The 20071-nt window shown below is 63.6% G+C and overlaps 1 protein-coding gene across 1 annotated transcript in view; it reads right to left on the minus strand.

The window, feature by feature from the left end:
* The window catches only part of CACNA1A (calcium voltage-gated channel subunit alpha1 A), a 45202-nt gene that overhangs the window by 3034 nt on the left and 22097 nt on the right, over positions 1–20071 (minus strand). Inside the window, 21 exon segments of the mRNA XM_065654897.1 lie at positions 418–616; positions 1261–1296; positions 2295–2405; positions 2931–3069; positions 3148–3251; positions 3800–3900; positions 3967–4074; positions 5003–5108; positions 7183–7279; positions 11903–12030; positions 12140–12290; positions 16421–16521; positions 16609–16674; positions 16762–16878; positions 16973–17056; positions 17145–17255; positions 18503–18667; positions 18748–18949; positions 19029–19169; positions 19238–19398; positions 19476–19575. Of these exon segments, the coding sequence (XP_065510969.1) occupies positions 418–616; positions 1261–1296; positions 2295–2405; positions 2931–3069; positions 3148–3251; positions 3800–3900; positions 3967–4074; positions 5003–5108; positions 7183–7279; positions 11903–12030; positions 12140–12290; positions 16421–16521; positions 16609–16674; positions 16762–16878; positions 16973–17056; positions 17145–17255; positions 18503–18667; positions 18748–18949; positions 19029–19169; positions 19238–19398; positions 19476–19575 (2528 nt within the window).

Raw genomic sequence — 20071 nt, forward strand, 5'->3', positions numbered from 1 at the left:
CCCTGGGGACATGGGGACACGGTGGAGACGGGGTGGCCCTGGGGACGTGGTGGAGATGGGGACACAGCGGAGATGGGGTGGCCCTGGGAACATGGGGACATAGTGGAAATGGGGACACGGTGGAGATGGGGTGGCCCAGGGGACATGGGGACATAGTGGAGATGGGGACACGGTGGAGATGGGGTGGCCCAGGGGACATGGGGACACAGTGGAGATGGGGACACGGTGGAGATGGGGTGGCCCAGGGGACACAGGGTGCAGCAGAAGAGCTGGTGGCTTTGGGGACATCTGGCTCAGGAGATGAAGGGGCCCCACCAGAGGGACAGGGTGGCCTTGGGGACACCCAGGGTGGCAGGAGATGGTGTGACCCAGGGGACGCGCAGGTGGGGTGTGAGGGGGTCCCCGGGGGGGTCCCACCTGTGTCCCCGTCGGTGTAGCGGCTGAGGGAGCGCTCGGAGCGGTGTCCCCGGTCCCTGCGGCGCGGGTGGTGCCGCTGTCCCTCCTCGGGGACGGGGACCACGCGCTCCAGGGAATAGTCGTCCAGGCGGATGGCGCGGGCGCGGGGGTGGCCCAGCATGGAGGCCGAGCGCTTCATGGGGCTGGAGTCCGAGATGGGCTGGGGGGACAGCGCGGGGACGGTCCGGGGGGGGACAGCGCAGGGGGCCCCTCCAGGGAAGGGCGACCTGTGTGCGCTGCCCCGCTCGGAGCTCTTGGTCCCTCCGTCCGTCCGTCCGTCTGCAGGTGCCGGCCCCCCCGCACTGTCCCCTCCCTCCTGCCCCCCCCCAGCTCCGGCCCCCCCGCCGTGTGTCCCCCAGCGGGGCTGGGAGGGGACGCGATGTCACCGTGTCCCTGTCACCGCGTCCCCACGGTCCTGGGGACGGACACGCTCCGGTGCAGCATCTCAGCCGCACCCTGTGTTCCCCCCCCAGCCGCTCCGACCGTTGAGCTGCGCCGCCACCGCCGGGGGGGCACGGGGACAAGGGCACGGGGACAAGGGGACGCTGCTCCTCGCTGGCCACGCTGGTGCTGGGACACGGGGCCGCGAGGGGCCGGGTGGCCCAGGGGGTGGGACACGGCGGGGACGGACGAGATGGGGGCGAGGAAGGGGACATGGGGACCGGGGGGCGAGGAAGGGGACACGGGGACCGGGGGGTGAGGAAGGGGACACGGGGACAGGGACGGGGGGTGAGGAAGGGGACACGGGGACAGGGACGGGGGGTGAGGAAGGGGACACGGGGACCGGGGGGCTCTGGCACCTACACTGAGGTTATTCCCACGGGGTCGGACCTTCCTCCTCTGCCAGAGCCGGCGCCCGCAGAGCCGGGAGAGAGAGAGACAGTGAGCACGGGGGGGACAGCGGGGACTCGGGGGGACGGCGGGGACTCGAGGGGACAGCGGGGACACGGGGGGATGGCGGGGACACGGGGGGACAGCGGGGACTCGGGGGGATGGCGGGGACACGGGGGGATGGCGGGGACTCGGGGGGTCGGCGGGGACACGGGGGGACAGCGGGGACACGGGGGGACAGCGGGGACTCGGGGGGATGGCGGGGACTCAAGGGGACAGCGGGGACACGGGGGGATGGTGGGGACACAGGGGGACAGCAGGGACTCGGGGGGACAGCGGGGACTCGGGGGGACAGGGGGGGCAGCGGGGACACAGGGGGATGGCGGGGACTCTGGGGGACGGCGGGGACTCGGGGGGTCAGCAGGGACACGGGGGGACAGCGGGGACTCGGGGGGACGGCGGGGACACGGGGGGACAGCGGGGACGCATCTGCCATAGCCAGCCCAGGCAGCACCTGCAGAGCTGGGGAGAGAGGGTGAGCACGGAGGGGACAGTGGGGGACACAGTGGCGAGGGGACACTGGGGGGCACGGTAGGGCCAGGGTCACCCCACGCAGAGCCAAGCGCCGGCCAGGCGAGCAGCAGCGATGAGCGGAGCAGCCAGAGCGTCCCTGTCCCCGTTCCCGTCCCCAATCCCGGGGCACGCGGAGGGGGTGACACCCCCAGAGCCGGTGGCGACACCCCCAGAACCGGCGGCACCCGCTGGCACAGGGGACAGCGACCCACGTCGTCAGGGACCGGGGTGGCCCGTGGGCGAGCAGCAGAGCAGCCAGAGCGTCCCTGTCCCCACACTGTCCCCAGCCACCACAGCGCAGCCCAGGCGCCCCCAAAAGCCACCGCCCCCCATTAAAGCAGCGCAGGGGGGGCTGCGGGGGGGTGACATGCTGCCGAGCCTGGGGACCGTCCCCGGGGGGACAGGACAGGGTGTGACGGGGGACACCCCCTCACCTGGTTGTCGGCGGGCAGGCGCGGCATGGAGGCGGCGCGGCCGTGTCCCTCCATGGGCAGGTAGTCGCTGTCCGAGTAGCCGTCCTTGGCCATGTCCCGCATCTCCACCAGCTGCGGGGACGGGGACACTGAGCCGCGGGGGACACCGGGGGGAAACTGAGGCACTGGGGACACCAGGGCACCGGGGGGAAACTGAGGCACTGGGGACATTGAGGCACAGGGGAAACTGAGGCACTGGGGACACTGAGGCACAGGGGACACTGGGGCACCAGGGGACACTGAGGCGCTGGGGACACTGAGGCATCAGGGGAAACTGAGGCACCGGGGCACCAGGGGACACTGAGGCACCAGGGGACACTGGGGCACCAGGGGAAACTGAGGCACAGGGGACACTGAGGCACAGCAGGGTGCCAGGCAAAGTTTGGAAGGGGGGGACAGACACTGGGGGACATGGGGACAGATATGCAGGTGGGGACATGGGGACACAGGGATGGATGGAGAAGGGGCGGATGGGGCTCAGGGGACCCCTGGGGACATGGGGGACTCAAGGGACACGGGGGGCCCTGCGGGGCTGGGGGGACCCTGGGGACCCTGGGACTGAAGGAGGGGGGACCCCGCGGTGTCACAGCCCCTCACCTGGGAGTTGGGGCGGCTGTTGGGGACGTCCTCGGGGAGTCCCCGCTCGGGGCTCCACGTCCCCGTTTTCTGGAACATCTCCTGGGCGCGCTGGGTCACCCAGGACTGACTCTCCTTCAGGCCCCCGTCGCGCGTGGCCCTGGGGGGGGACAGGCGGCTCAGCGCCCCGCTGTCCCCGGGTGGGGGCCGGGGACAGGAGGGGGCTGGTGACACTTACAGCCCCGCGCCCGGCTCGGCCGTGGGCGCCGCGTCCGTCCCCGTTGTCCCCTCCTGCGTGGGGGACGGTGGCTCCATGCGCTGGAACATCAGCGGCGTCCGGTTCTGCGGGGACACGGGGCGGTTGGGGACACGGCGGGGACAACGTGGCGGGGGGGACGGGGCTGGGACACGGGGAGGAAACGGAGCTGGGATGGATGGGGACACGGGAGGGACATGGGGAGGGGACAGGGATGGGATGGGGATGCAGGAGGTGGCAGAGGAGGGGATGGAGCTGGGCTGGGGACACTGGGGGGACACAGGGCTGGGAGGGGGACACTGGAGGGGATGGAGCTGGGCTGGGGACACTGGGGGGACACGGGGAGGGGACAAGGATGGGATAGGGACACTGGAGGGACTTGGGAAGGGGACAAGGTTGGGATGGGGACATTGGAGGGACCCTGGAGGGGATGGAGCTGGGCTGGGGACACTGGGGGCACACAGGGCTGGGAGGGGGACACTGGAGGGATACAGAGAGGGGACGAGGATGGGGACACTGGAGGGACACCGAAGGGGATGGAGCTGGGCTGGGGAGACCGGAGGGACACGGGGAGGGGACAGGGCTGGGCTGGGGACACCGGAGGGACACGGGGAGGGGACAGCGGTGTCCCCACCTGCTCCTCCCGCATGGCCTGCAGCTTCTTGGCCTTGCTCTGCCGGTAATACTCCATGATCATCATGGCAGCGTAGATCTTCCCCACCGTCAGGTCGGTGGCTGCGGGGACAGCGGGTGAGAGGGGCCAGGGACGGGGACAGCGGGGACACGGGGACGGGCCCTTACACTTGTGGGGGGTGACGAGCAGGTCCAGGTTCTTGGGGGACAGGTTGGGCCAGATGGCGATCATCTCCTTGCGCAGCTCCGCGTCCATCTGCTGCTTGTCGGCTCCCCCTGCGGAGGGGACAGCTCAGCCACCCCCTGTCACCCCCGGGGACACCCGTCCCCTGGTGTCCCCCCTTGTCCCCCATCCCTGGGCTCCCAGTTCCTGTCCCCTCCACGCCAAGGGACCCCATTCCTGTCCTTGTCACCTAAGGGACCCTTTTCCCCATCCCTCCAGTGTCCCTGTGCCCCCCCAGAGTCCCTGTCCCTTTGGAGTCCTTGTCCCCAGCCCTCCAGAGTCCCTGTCCCTTTGGAGTCCCTGTCCCCCCAAGTCCCCATCCTTGTCCCCAGCCCTCCAGTGTCCCTGTCCCCCCTCAGAGTCCCTGTCCCTTTGGGGTCCTTGTCCCCCCAAGTCCCCATCCTTGTCCCCATCCCTCCAGGGTCCCTGTCCCTTTGGGGTCCCTGTCCCCCCAAGTCCCCGTCCTTGTCCCCAGCCCTCCAGGGTCCCTGTCCCTTTGGGGTCCCTGTCCCCCCAAGTCCCCGTCCTTGTCCCCATTCCTCTGGAATCCCCAGCCCTCCAGGGTCCCTGTCCCTTTGGGGTCCCTGTCCCCCCAAGTCCCCGTCCTTGTCCCCATTCCTCTGGAATCCCCGTCCCCCCAGAGTCCCTGTCCCTTTGGGGTCCCTGTCCCCCCAAGTCCCCATCCTTGTCCCCAGCCCTCCAGGGTCCCTGTCCCCCCTCAGAGTCCCTGTCCCTTTGGGGTCCTTGTCCCCCGAAGTCCCCGTCCTTGTCCCCAGCCCCCCAGAGTCCCTGTCCCTTTGGGGTCCCTGTCCCCCCAAGTCCCCACCCCTCCAGCATCCTCGGCACCTGGTCCCCAACCTCTTGGTGTCCCTGTCCCCCCAAGCCCCCACCCCACCCCCTGGAGGCCACCGCAGCCCCTCCAGCCGGTGTCCCCGTGTCCCCCCGTGGTGTCCCCCCCGGTGTCCCCGTGTCCCCCCCTGCCTTTGGCGATCTTGATGTCGAGGGCGGTGCGGATCAGGGCCATGAGGGTGGAGTTGAAATGCACCGTGTTGTCATCGGCCACCGGCAGGTCCATGCGGAGCAGCCGCTGCGGGGCCAGCAGAGCGGGGAGGGGGGTCACCCCCGGCCCCCCCGGCGCGCCCGGGGCCGGCGAGAAGGCGGGAAACTGAGGCACAGACCCCCCCCCATCCCCAACCCGCCCCCCCCCCCCCCGCCTTCTCCCCCGGCCGCGACCCCCCCGGGTTGCTGGGGGGGGACACGGCCAAGCGGGACCCCGGTGTCCGGGCGGGCAGCGCAGGCAGCGCGTGCAGCGGGGGGTGCCCGGGGGTGGGGGGGCAGCCAAGGGGGGGGGCTCGGGGTGCAAAGCGGCATTCGCGGGGCGGGGGGGGCAGGGGGACGTGCTGGGTGATGGGGGGGGGGGAGCGATGAGTTTGCCCTGTGGAGCCCCATGACCCCCCCCCGCTGCCAGTGGTGGCAGGAGGTGCCCCCCCCCCCCAAAAGGCAGCGCCCCCCCCCCCATGCAGCGCCCCCCCCCCATGCAGCCGAGCAGGGAGCGAGCGGTGCCGATGGGGAAACTGAGGCAGGAGCCGCGGGGTTCCCATGCGCCCCCCCCGGGATCCGTGTGTCCCCCCCCCACGATGCAGCTCCCGAGCAGCCGAACCCCCCCGGGCGGGGACCGTGCAGCGGCGGGGGGGCGGGGGGGCTCACCGGGGGGCGGGATGGGGGAAAAATGGGGGGGGAAACGGGGCAGAGGGGGCGACCCCCGGGGGGGCCCTAAAAATGGGCTGTGCTGGGCGAGGTGGCCTCGAACCCCAGGTTTGGGGGCTGAGCCCCGGGGGGGTCCCCAAATAGGGGGTTTTTGGGGGGCTTTGCAAGCGCCAGGGGGGTCCCCAAATAGAAGGTTTATTTGTGGGGCTGTCCGAGCCAAATGGGGGCCACAAATAGGGGTTCTCTGGGGGGCTGTCTGAGCACCGGGGGGGTCCCCAAATAGGCATTTTGGAGGGGGATTTCTGAGCCCAATGGGGACCCCAAATAGGGTTATTTTGGGGGGGCTTTGCAAGCCCAATGGGGACCCCAAATAGGGTTATTTTGGGGGGGCTGCCTGAGCCCAATGGGGACCCCAAATAGGGGGTTTGGGGGGGCTGCCTGAGCGCAATGGGGACCCCAAATAGGGTTATTTTGGGGGGGCTGCCTGGGCCCAATGGGGACCCCAAATAGGGTTATTTTGGGGGGGCTGCCTGAGCCCAATGGGGACCCCAAATCGGGTTATTTTGGGGGGGCTGCCTGAGCCCAATGGGGACCCCAAATAGGGTTATTTTGGGGTGCTGCCTGAGCCCAATGGGGACCCCAAATAGGGGTTATTTTGGGGGGGGCTGCCTGAGCCCAATGGGGACCCCAAATCGGGTTATTTTGGGGGGCTGCCTGAGCCCAATGGGGACCCCAAATAGGGTTATTTTTGGGGGGTGTCTGAGCCCAATGGGGACCCCAAATAAGGTTATTTTTGGGGGGTGTCTGAGCCCAATGGGGACCCCAGACAGGATTATTTTGGGGGGGCTGCCTGAGCGCAATGGGGACCCCAAATAGGGTTATTTTGGGGGGGCTGCCTGAGCCCAATGGGGACCCCAAATAGGGTTATTTTGGGGGGGCTGCCTGGGCCCAATGGGGACCCCAAATAGGGTTATTTTGGGGGGGCTGCCTGAGCCCAATGGGGACCCCAAAGAGGGGTTATTTTGGGGGGCTGCCTGGGCCCAATGGGGACCCCAAATCGGGTTATTTTGGGGGGCTGCCTGAGCCCAATGGGGACCCCAAATAGGGTTATTTTGGGGGGGCTGCCTGAGCGCAATGGGGACCCCAAATAGGGGTTATTTTTGGGGGGGCTGCCTGGGCCCAATGGGGACCCCAAATAGGGTTATTTTGGGGGGGCTGCCTGAGCCCAATGGGGACCCCAAATCGGGGTTTCGGGGGCTCCGTCCCCACTGCAGCCGGGGGGGTCCCGATCTTACCCAGCCCGTCCGGGGGGGGCAGCGGGGCCGGCGGCCGCAGGGGGAGAAAAACAGCAAAAAAACCAAGAAACCACCAGCAAAAAAAAACCCCCCCCGCCAACCCCCCCCCGCAAAGGCCGCGAGCCCCCGGCGCTGCGGGGGGGGCCGGGGCTATTCTACCTTATAGGCGGCTCGGGGCGGGCATTTCTCGCCTAAGCCCAGGGGCGGGGGCATGTGCCGCAGCATTTCGTACATGGCCGAGCACGGCAGGCGGCCCCTGGGGGCAGAAACCAGGACACACGGACACCGGCGCGGCCGACGGACGGAGCCGCCCAAGGACGGACAGAGGGCCGGGAACGGAGGGAAGGGCGAGGAAGCGGGGAGAGGGGGGGGGGAAAATGGACAGACGCGGACGGAAACGGACAGACGGACAGGAATGGACAGGAACGGACAGGAATGGACAGAAAATGGATAGGAATGGACAGAAAATGGACAGGAATGGACAGAAAATGGACAGAAATGGACAGGAATGGACAGGAATGGACAGGAACGGACAGAAAATGGACAGAAAATGGACAGAAAATGGACAAAAATGGACAGAAAATGGACAAAAATGGACAGAAAATGGACAGGAACGGACAGGAATGGACAGAAAATGGACAAAAAATGGACAGAAAATGGACAGGAATGGACAGAAAATGGACAGAAAATGGACAGAAATGGACAGGAATGGACAGGAATGGACAGAAATGGACAGAAAATGGACAGGAATGGACAGAAAATGGACAGAAAATGGACAAAAATGGACAGAAAATGGACAGGAATGGACAGAAAATGGACAAAAAAATGGACAGGAATGGACAAAAAATGGACAGAAATGCACAGGAATGGACAGAAATGGACAGAAAAAGGACAGAAAATGGACAGAAAATGGACAAAAAATGGACAGAAAATGGACAGAAATGGAGAAAAATGGAGGAAAAAATGGACAGAAAATGGAGAAAAAAGGAGAAAAAATGAAGAAAAAATGGACATCAAAAATGGAGAAAAAATTGACATAAAAATGGACAGAATTGGGCAAAAAATGGACAGAAATGGAGAAAAAACGGACAGAAAATGGACAAAAATGGAGAAAAAGTGGACATAAAAAATGGACATAAATGGACAAAAAAAGGACAGAAAATAGACAGAAATACGGAAAAAATGGACAGAAATGGAGAGAAAATGGACAGAAATGAACAAAAAATGGACAGAAATTGATAAAAAATGGAGAAGAAATGGACATTAAAAATGGACAGAAATGAAAAAAATGGACAGAAATAGAGAAAAAATGGACAGTAATGGAGAAAAAAGGGCAGAAAATGGACAGAAAATAGACAGAAATTGGCAAAAAATGGACGAAAAATGGACAGGAAAAGGACAGAAATGGACCAAAAAAGGACAGAAAATGGAAAAGAAAAGCACAAAAATGGACAGAATTGGAGAAAAAATGGGAAAAAAAGGGCAGGACATGGACAGGAAAAGGACAAAAAAGGACCGAAATGGACAGAAATGGACCAAAAAATTGAGAAAAAATGGGCAGAAAATGGACAGAAATGGAGAAAAAATGGACAGGAAAAGGACAGGAATGGACAGAAATGGACAAAAAAATGAGAGAAAATAGACAGAAATACAGAAAAAATGGTCAGAAATGGAGAAAAAATGGACAGAAATTGATAAAAAATGGAGAAGAAATTGACATTAAAAATGGACAGAAAAATGGACAGAAATGAACAAAAATTGGACAGAAATAGAGAAAAAATGGACAGAAATGGAGAAAAAATTGATGTAAAAATGGAGAAAAAATGGACAGAATATGGACAAAAAATGGACAGAAATTGATTTTAAAAGGAGAAAAAATGGACAAAAAAGGAGAAAAAATGGACATAAAACGGAGAAAAAATGGAGGAAAAATGGACAAAAAATGGACAGAAATTGACAAAAAATAGAGAAAAAATTGACATAAAAATGGACAGAAAATGGACAGAAATGGAGAAAAAACGGACAGAAAACGGACAGAAATGGAGAAAAAATGGATTAAAATGGAGAAAAAATGGACACAAATTGGACAGAATTGGACAAAAGTGGAGAGAAATTGATAAAAAATGGAGAAAAATGGGAAAAAAAGGGCAGAAAATGGACAGGAAAAGGACAAAAATGGACAGAAATGGAGGAATAATTGGGATAAAACGGACAGAAAATGGACAAGAGAAGGACAAAAAAGGACAAAAATGGACAGAAATGGTGAACAAATGGACAGAAATAGAGAAAACATGGGGAAAATTGGAGAAAAAAAAGACAGAAAATGGACAGAAATGGACAAAAATGGACAGAAATGGACAAGGAGAAAAAAAAGACAGAAAATGGACAGGAAAAGGAGAAGAAATGGACAGAAAAGGACGAAAATGGACAGAAATGGAGGAAAAATTGATAGAAATAGAGAAAACATGGGGAAAATCGGAGAAAAAAAAGACAGAAAATGGACAGGAAAAGGACGAGAATGGACAAAAAGGGACAGAAAAAGGACAAAAAGGGACAGAAAAAGGACAAGAAAAGGACGAGAAAGGACAAAAATGGACAAGAAAAGGACGAGAATGGACAAGAAGGGACAGGAGAAGGACAAGAAAAGGATGAGAAAGGACAAAAATGGACAAGAAAAGGACGAGAATGGACAGAAATGGAGGAAAAATGGACAGAAATAGAGAAAACATGGGGAAAATCGGAGAAAAAAAGACAGAAAATGGACAGGAAAAGGACGAGAATGGACAAGAAGGGGCAGGAGAAGGACAAAAATGGACAAAAAGGGACAGAAAAAGGACAAGAAAAGGACGAGAATGGACAAAAATGGACAAGAAAAGGACGAGAATGGACAAAAATGGACAAGAAAAGGACGAGAAAGGACAAAAGTGGCCAGAAATGGCCAGAAAAAGCCGTGAGCCAGAAGGAGCCAGAGACGCGGAGGAAAGAAGAAGGAGGAGAAGAACAGAAGAGCAGCCGGTGAACGGGGCCAAGCGAGGGGCGGCCGCGGGAGGGGCGGCCGCGCACCCCCGGGGGGGCTCCATGCGGCCCGGGGGGGCTGCGGCTGGACGGCTGTCTCTATATATATATATATATCCGTGGCAATATCATATATATATGGTGGTGCCAAGCGCCATTCGCTCATCCCGGGGTGCCGGGGGGGGGAAATTCAAACCTTGCAGGCAACCCTATGAGGGCATTTCTTGCCTAAGCCCAGGGGGGGCGAGATTACGCGTAATAAACTGTACATGTCCTTATAGTGAATGCGGCCGCTGCAAGAAAAATACGGGGGGGGCGGCGGTTAGTGGGGGGCGGCGACGCGGCGGCGCGGCGCAGGGGGGAAACTGGGGCGCGGAAACTGGGGGGACTGGGCATGGGGACTGGGGGGACTGGGGGGACTGGGCATGGGGATTGGGGGGACTGGGGGGACTGGGATGGGGACTGGGGGGACTGGGCATGGAGCTGGGGAAACTGAGGCATGGAGACTGGGGGGACTGGGATGGGGACTGGGGGGACTGGGCATGGAGCTGGGGAAACTGGGGCGCGGAAACTGGGGGGACTGGGCATGGAAACTGGGGGGACTGGGGGGACTGGGCATGGGGACTGGGGAAACTGAGGCATGGAGACTGGGGGGACTGGGCACAGAAACTGGGGGGACTGGGCATGGGGACTGGGGAAACTGAGGCATGGAGACTGGGGGGGACTGGGCACAGAAACTGGGGGGGACTGGGCATGGAGCGGGGGAAACTGAGGCATGGAGACTGGGGGAGACTGGGCATGGGGACTGGGGGGACTGGGCATGGAGCTGGGGAAACTGGGGAATGGAGACTGGGGGGACTGGGCATGGAAACTGGGGAAACTGGGGAATGGAGACTGGGAGGACTGGGCATGGGGACTGGGGGGGACTGGGCATGGAGCTGGGGAAACTGGGGAATGGAGACTGGGGGAGACTGGGCATGGAGACTGGGGGAGACTGGGCTTGGAGACTGGGGGGACTGGGGGGACTGGGCATGGGGACTGGGGAAACTGGGGAATGGAGACTGGGGGAAACTGGGGAATGGAGACTGGGGGGGGGAAACTGAGGCACGGAAACTGGGGGGGGGACTGGGCATGGAGCTGGGGGAACTGGGGCACAGAGACTGGGGGAGGAGGAGGAAGAGGCTGGGGGGTGGGATCCCCCCCGCGCTGAGCTCTGATGTCACTTGTGGGTGACACGGCGTGGGGGGGTGGAGGGAAGAGTTGGAGCCCCCCCCGCCCCGCAGTTGATCCCAGCGTGGACCAGTATAGCCCAGCACGGGAGGTGGCAGAGCATCGGGGACACCCCAAGAGACCCCCCGGGCCTCGTGGGACACCCTGGGACACGGCAGAGACCCCCCCGGGACGTGGTGGGGACACCCGGCTGGACCCCCCCGGGGGGCAAGAGGGAGAATCCGGCACCGAGCACCTACAATCGAGAGAGGACACGTTAATCGGCACCGCGGGGGGGGGACGGCCCCCCACGGCTGCGTGGGGACAGCGGAGCTGGGGACACCCCCTGGGGGGGGGACACCCCCTGGGGGACACACACCTCTCTGGGGGGACACCAGGTCCCCTGGCCCCTGGGGACGGGGTGGGGGCTCTTGGGAACCTGCTGTGCACCCCCGGGCCCCACTGGTTTTTTTTATTTTTGGGGGGGGGGGCACCAGCCGGTCAGCCGAGTCCCCGCATGGGGGGGGACGCTCCCCTGGGAGCCGCTGCGCTGAGAGGGGACCCAGGCGTCCGGGGCGGTCCCTGCCCCCCTCCCTTGTCCCCCCCTATTCTGGGGGGCTCGTTCCGGGGGGGTCCATGCCGGGGGGGTCCTTACCATGCGGCGGGGTCGTACTCGGCCCAGACGCGCACGTACTCGTCCAGGTGGTGGGGGCCCAGGATGGACGAGTCGCGCGTCAGGTACTCGAAGTTGTCCATGATGACGGCGACAAAGAGGTTCAGCATCTTTTTTTTTTTTGGGGGGGGGTGGGAGACACACACAAGAAGGGGGTGTCGGGGTGTGGGGACAAATCCAGGGTGTCCCCCCCCCGCGCCGTGGCCCCCCCAGGCTCACCAGGAAGGAGCAGAGGAAGATGAAGGACACGAAGTAGAAATAGGCGAACTCGTTGCCGCACTCGTCCTCCTTGATGCCCGAGTTCTGGTCGCAGGGCTTCCCGCTCAGGCAGGACAGCATGATCTCGTGCCACGCCTCCCCGGTGGCACTCCTGGGACACGGGGACACGGGCGGCAGGGGTGACACCGGCCGACGGGGGGGACGCGCCGGCGGGGACAAGGGGTGGCACTGGGGGACACACTGGGCGGCACTGGGGGACGTGCCGGCATGGCACTGGGGACACTGGGTGGCACTGGGGACACTGGGTGGCACTGGGGGACGTGCCGGCATGGCACTGGGGACACTGGGTGGCACTGGGGACACTGGGTGGCACTGGGGGACGTGCCGGCATGGCACTGGGGACACTGGGGGACACACCGGCATGGCACTGGGGACACTGGGACCACGATGGGGGGACACAGCATGGCACTGGTGACACTGGGTGACACTGGGGGACGTGCCGGCATGGCACTGGGGACACTGGGGGACACAACATGGCACTGGTGACACTGGGTAACACTGGGGGACATGCTGCCATGGCACTGGGGACACTGGGGGACACAGCATGGCACTGGTGACACTGGGGGACACTGGGGGACACACTGCCATGGCACTGGGGACACTGGGGGACACAGCATGGCACTGGTGACACTGGGGGACACTGGGGGACACGCTGCCATGGCACTGGGGACACTGGGGGACACAACATGGCACTGGTGACACTGGGTGGCACTGGGGGACACGCCGCCATGGCACTGGGGACACTGGGTGGCACTGGGACCATGCTGGGGGGACACAACATGGCACTGGTGACACTGGGTGACACTGGGGGACGTGCCGGCATGGCACTGGGGACACTGGGACCACGATGGGGGGACACAGCATGGCACTGGTGACACTGGGGGACACAACATGGCACTGGTGACACTGGGTGGCACTGGGGGACACGCTGCCATGGCACTGGGGACACTGGGTGGCACTGGGGGACACGCTGCCATGGCACTGGGGACACTGGGGGACATAGCATGGCACTGGTGACACTGGGGGACACTGGGGGACACACTGCCATGGCACTGGTGACACTGGGTGGCACTGGGGGACACAGCATGGCACTGGTGACACTGGGTGACACTGGGGGACACGCTGCCATGGCACTGGGGACACTGGGGGACACAACATGGCAGTGGGGACACTGGGTGACACTGGGGGACGTGCCGGCATGGCACTGGGGACACTGGGTGACACTGGGGGACACGCTGCCATGGCACTGGGGACACTGGGGGACACAACATGGCAGTGGGGACACTGGGTGACACTGGGGGACGTGCCGGCATGGCACTGGTGACACTGGGTGACACTGGGGGACACGCTGCCATGGCACTGGTGACACTGGGGGACACAACATGGCACTGGTGACACTGGGGGACACTGGGGGACACGCTGCCATGGCACTGGGGACACTGGGGGACACAGCATGGCACTGGTGACACTGGGGGACACTGGGGGACACGCTGCCATGGCACTGGTGACACTGGGGGACACAACATGGCACTGGTGACACTGGGTGGCACTGGGGGACACGCCGCCATGGCACTGGGGACACTGGGTGGCACTGGGACCATGCTGGGGGGACACAACATGGCACTGGTGACACTGGGTGACACTGGGGGACGTGCCGGCATGGCACTGGGGACACTGGGACCACGATGGGGGGACACAGCATGGCACTGGTGACACTGGGGGACACAACATGGCACTGGTGACACTGGGTGGCACTGGGGGACACGCTGCCATGGCACTGGGGACACTGGGTGGCACTGGGGGACACGCTGCCATGGCACTGGGGACACTGGGGGACATAGCATGGCACTGGTGACACTGGGGGACACTGGGGGACACACTGCCATGGCACTGGTGACACTGGGTGGCACTGGGGGACACAGCATGGCACTGGTGACACTGGGTGACACTGGGGGACACGCTGCCATGGCACTGGGGACACTGGGGGACACAACATGGCAGTGGGGACACTGGGTGACACTGGGGGACGTGCCGGCATGGCACTGGTGACACTGGGTGACACTGGGGGACACGCTGCCATGGCACTGGGGACACTGGGGGACACAACATGGCAGTGGGGACACTGGGTGACACTGGGGGACGTGCCGGCATGGCACTGGTGACACTGGGTGACACTGGGGGGCACGCTGCCATGGCACTGGGGACACTGGGGGACACAGCATGGCACTGGTGACACTGGGGGACACTGGGGGACACGCTGCCATGGCACTGGGGACACTGGGGGACACAGCATGGCACTGGTGACACTGGGGGACACTGGGGGACACAGCATGGCACTGGTGACACTGGGTGACACTGGGGGACACGCTGCCATGGCACTGGGGACACTGGGGGACACAGCATGGCACTGGTGACACTGGGTGACACTGGGGGACGTGCCGGCATGGCACTGGGGACACTGGGACCACGATGGGGGGACACAGCATGGCACTGGTGACACTGGGTGACAATGGGGGACACCCTGCCATGGCACTGGTGACACCGGGGGACACAACATGGCACTGGTGACACTGGGTGACACTGGGGGACACGCTGCCATGGCACTGGGGACACTGGGGGACACAGCATGGCACTGGGGACACTGGGGGACACTGGGGGACGTGCCGGCATGGCACTGGGGACACTGGGGGACACTGGGGGACACGCTGCCATGGCACTGGGGACACTGGGGGACACAGCATGGCACTGGTGACACTGGGGGACACTGGGGGACACAGCATGGCACTGGGGACACTGGGGGACACTGGGGGACGTGCCGGCATGGCACTGGTGACACTGGGGGACACAGCATGGCACTGGTGACACTGGGGGACACTGGGGGACGTGCCGGCATGGCACTGGTGACACTGGGTGGCACTGGGGGACACGCTGCCATGGCACTGGTGACACCGGGGGACACAACATGGCACTGGGGACACTGGGTGACACTGGGGGACGTGCCGGCATGGCACTGGTGACACTGGGGGACACGCTGCCATGGCACTGGGGACACTGGGAGACACAGCATGGCACTGGTGACACTGGGGGACACTGGGGGACACGCTGCCATGGCACTGGGGACACTGGGGGACACAACATGGCACTGGTGACACTGGGTGACACTGGGGGACACGCTGCCATGGCACTGGGGACACTGGGGGACACAGCATGGCACTGGTGACACTGGGGGACACTGCGGGACACGCTGCCATGGCACTGGGGACACTGGGGGACACAACATGGCACTGGGGACACTGGGGGACACTGGGGGACACGCTGCCATGGCACTGGGGACACTGGGGGACACAGCATGGCACTGGTGACACTGGGGGACACTGGGGGACACGCTGCCATGGCACTGGGGACACTGGGGGACACAACATGGCACTGGTGACACTGGGGGACACTGGGGGACACGCTGCCATGGCACTGGGGACACCGGGGGACACAACATGGCACTGGTGACACTGGGTGACACTGGGGGACACAACATGGCACTGGGGACACTGGGTGACACTGGGGGACACAGCATGGCACTGGTGACACTGGGGGACACAACATGGCACTGGTGACACTGGGTGACACTGGGGGACACAACATGGCACTGGGGACACTGGGGACACTGGGGGACACAGCATGGCACTGGTGACACTGGGGGACACAACATGGCACTGGTGACACTGGGTGACACTGGGGGACACGCTGCCATGGCACTGGGGACACTGGGGGACACAGCATGGCACTGGTGACACTGGGTGACACTGGGGGACACGCTGCCATGGCACTGGGGACACTGGGTGACACTGGGGGACACTGGGGGACACTGGGGGACACGCTGCCATGGCACTGGGGACACTGGGGGACACTGGGGGACACTGGGGGACACTGGGGGACACGCTGCCATGGCACTGGTGACACTGGGGGACACTGGGGGACACTGGGGGACACGCTGCCATGGCACTGGGGACACTGGGGGACACTGGGGGACACTGGGGGACACGCTGCCATGGCACTGGGGACACTGGGGGACACTGGGGGACACGCTGCCATGGCACTGGGGACAGCGGGTGACACCGGGACGTGCGGGGGGGTCGCCCCTGGGTGTCCCTGTGCCCGTGCCGGGGGACACACGGACGCGGCCCTGGTGACGGCGGGTGACAGCGGCCCGCGCCGGGGACCCACCGGAACAGGAGCATGAGCGCCTGGAAGAAGGTGCGGAAGTTGTTGTGCTGCGTTATGGCCGACTCGTCGTCCTCCTCCTCGATGCCGATGTTCCCGAAGACCTGGGGGGGCCGCGGTGGCTGAGGGGGGGGCCGGGGGACAGCGGGGGGACCGCGGGGGGACGGCGGGGACGCCGGGGGGGCTCTCACCTGCATCCCGATGATGGCGTAGATGAAGAAGAGCATGGCGATGAGCAGGCACACGTAGGGCAGCGCCTGGGGACAGAGCGGGGACGGTGACACCGCGCCGGGGGGGGACGCGGCCCCGGTCCCCGGCCGGGGGGGGGGGGACACGGGCAGCACCTTGAAGGACTGGACGAAGGTCCAGAGCAGGATGCGGATGGTGTAGCCCTGGCGCAGCAGCTTGATGAGCCGGGCGGCGCGGAACAGCCGCAGGAAGCTGAGGTTGATGAAGTTGTTCTGGGGGCGGGGGGGGGGACACGCCAGGGGTGAGCGGGGGGACAGCCCCGGCGTCACCGCGGGGCTGGGGGGGACAGCGGCGGCGCCCACCTACCCCAAACTCCGTCACCAGGATGTCCGTGATGCTCCCCAGGACCGTGACAAAGTCAAAGACGTTCCAGGCGTCGCGGAAGTAATTCTGCAAAGGGGACGAGGGACACGGGATGCGCTCGGTCCCCCGGTGTCCCTGCGGTCCCCAGGGCCCCTCTGTCCCCGGTGGCACGCACCAGCACGCCGAAGGCCATGATCTTCAGGAGACACTCGAGGGAGAAGAGGGAGGTGAAGACGTTGTTGAACATCTTCAGCACGTTCTCGTAGGCGTCCGAGGCGTCGTAGAACTGGGGGGACAGCGCGGAGGGTGGGGACAGCGACAGGGACGGATCCAGGGACAGGGACAGATCCCAGGGACAGGGACAGATCCCAGGGACAGGGACAGGGACAGATCCCAGGGACAGGGACGGATCCAGGGACACAGGGAGGGACCCAGGGACACAGGGAGGGATCCAGGGACAGGGACAGGGACAGATCCCAGGGACAGGGACGGATCCAGGGACAGGGAGGGATCCATGGACACAGGGACGGATCCAGGGACAGATCACAGGGACACAGGGACGGATCCAGGGACAGAGAGGGATCCACAGACACAGGGATGGATCCGCGGACACAGGGAGGGATCCATGGACACAGGGAGGGATCCAGGGACAGGGACAGATCCCAGGGACAGGGATGGATCCAGGGACAGGGAGGGATCCATGGACAAAGGGACAGATCACAGGGACACAGGGATGGATCCAGAGAGATTAGGGTGGATTCAGGGACAGGGACGGATCACACGGACACAGGGATGGATCCAGGGACAGGGACGGGTCCAGGGACGGATCACAGGGACACAGGGACAGATCACAGGGACACAGGGACGGATCCACAGACACAGGGATGGATCCAGGGACAGGGACAGGTCCAGGGACGGATCATAGGGACACAGGGACAGATCACAGGGACACAGGGACGGATCCGCAGACACAGGGATGGATCCAGGGACAGATCACAGGGACACAGGGAGGGATCCAGGGACAGGGACGGGTCCACGGACACAGGGACGGATCCATGGACACAGGGACGGGTCCAGGGACAGGGACGGATCCACGGACACAGGGATGGATCCAGGGACAGGGAGGGATCCACGGACACAGGGATGGATCCAGGGACAGGGACGGATCCACGGACACAGGGAGGGATCCAGGGACAGGGACGGATCCATGGACACAGGGACGGATCCAGGGACGGATCACAGGGACACAGGGAGGGATCCAGGGACAGGGACGGGTCCACGGACACAGGGACGGATCCACAGACACAGGGACGGATCCACGGACACAGGGACGGATCCACGGACACAGGGATGGATCCAGGGACGGATCCACGGACACAGGGACGGATCCAGGGACAGGGACGGATCCACGGACACAGGGACGGGTCCAGAGGTCCACGAGCAGCTCCAGGGGACAGGGAGAAGCCCCAGGGAGGAGAAGCCCAAAGGCCGGGGCCGGGGAGGGAGCAGCCCCAGCGCGTCCCCCCCGCTGACCTTCATCATGAGCACGATGGTGTTGAGGGCGATCATGGCCATGATGGTGTACTCGAAGGGGGGGGACACCACGAACTGCCACATGCGGTACTGGAAGCTCTGGCGGTTCTGGGGCATGTGGCGCGTCAGGGGCTTGGCGCTGATGGCGAAGTCGATGCAGGCTCTCTGCGGGGACACCGCGGCGTCACCCCCCCGCGGCGCCACCCCCCCGCGGCGTCACCCGCGTCACCCGGCGGGGGCGGCACCTCGTTCTTCTCCAGGCTGTACTCCTCCATCATCTTGTCCCCCTGCTCCTGGAAGGTGATGATGATCAAGGCCACGAAGATGTTGACGAAGAAGAAGGGGAAGACGACGAAGTAGACGACGTAGAAGATGGACATCTCCATGCGGTACCCGGGGCTGGGGCCCTGGTTCTCGTAGGTGGCGTCCACCGAGTGCTTGAGGACCCTGCGGCGGGACGAGGGCAGGGACGGGGTGGGGGTCCCCGCTGCCCCCGTGTCCCCCCGCCGCGTCCCCATGTCCTTACTGGGGCCACCCCTCGCCGGTGGAGACGGTGAAGAGCGTGAGCAGCGCCCAGAGGACGTTGTCGTAGTGGAACTCGTATTTCTTCCACTCCCGCTTCTGCGCCTTCACCTCGTTGTCCTTCTCGTACACCAGGTACTCGCCCCTGGGGGGGGACGGGGCGGTGGGTGGGGTCGGGGGTCCGGGGCCCCCCCCGCAGCCCCCCTGCCCTACCTGCAGTCCTTCTCGAACTCCTTGGACTCGTCGGTGCAGTAGAAGAACTTGCCCTTGAAGAGCTGCACGGCCACCACGGCGAAGATGAACATGAAGAGCATGTAGACGATGAGGATGTTGAGCACGTTCTTCAGGGAGTTCACCACACAGTCGAAAACGGCCTTGGGGACAAGCACCGAGGGGGGGTCAGCACCATCCGGGACCCCCCCGCCGTGTCCCCAGCCGCCCCCTCGCCCACCTTGAGCTTGGGCAGCCGCTTGATGGTCTTGAGGGGCCGCAGGACGCGGAGGACGCGCAGGGACTTGATGGTGTTGATGTCCTTCCCTTTGCTGCTGCCGCTGCGGGGGGGACACGGGGGGTGTCCCACAGGTGCCCCTGTCCCCTCCCGCACCCCTCCCTCTGCCCGGCACGGGGCTGAGACCCCCAGCTCATCACTCGGGGCTGAGACCCCCAGCTCATCACACAGGGCTGAGATCCCCCCCAGCTCATCACTCGGGGCTGAGACCCCCAGCTCATCACACAGGGCTGAGACCCCCCCAGCTCATCACTCGGGGCTGAGACCCCCAGCTCATCACACAGGGCTGAGATCCCCCCCAGCTCATCACACGGGGCTGAGACCCCCACAACTCATCACACGGGGCTGAGACCCCCCCAGCTCATCACATGGGGCTGAGACCCCTGAACTCATCACATGGGGCCGAGACCCCCCCAGCTCATCACTCGGGGCTGAGACCCCCCCAGCTCATCACACAGGGCTGAGAGCCCCCCCAGCTCATCACTCGGGGCTGAGACCCCCCCAGCTCATCACATGGGGCTGAGACCCCTGAACTCATC

This window comes from Caloenas nicobarica, chromosome 36 (genome assembly GCF_036013445.1).
Source record: "Caloenas nicobarica isolate bCalNic1 chromosome 36, bCalNic1.hap1, whole genome shotgun sequence".
Lineage (NCBI taxonomy): Eukaryota > Metazoa > Chordata > Aves > Columbiformes > Columbidae > Caloenas > Caloenas nicobarica.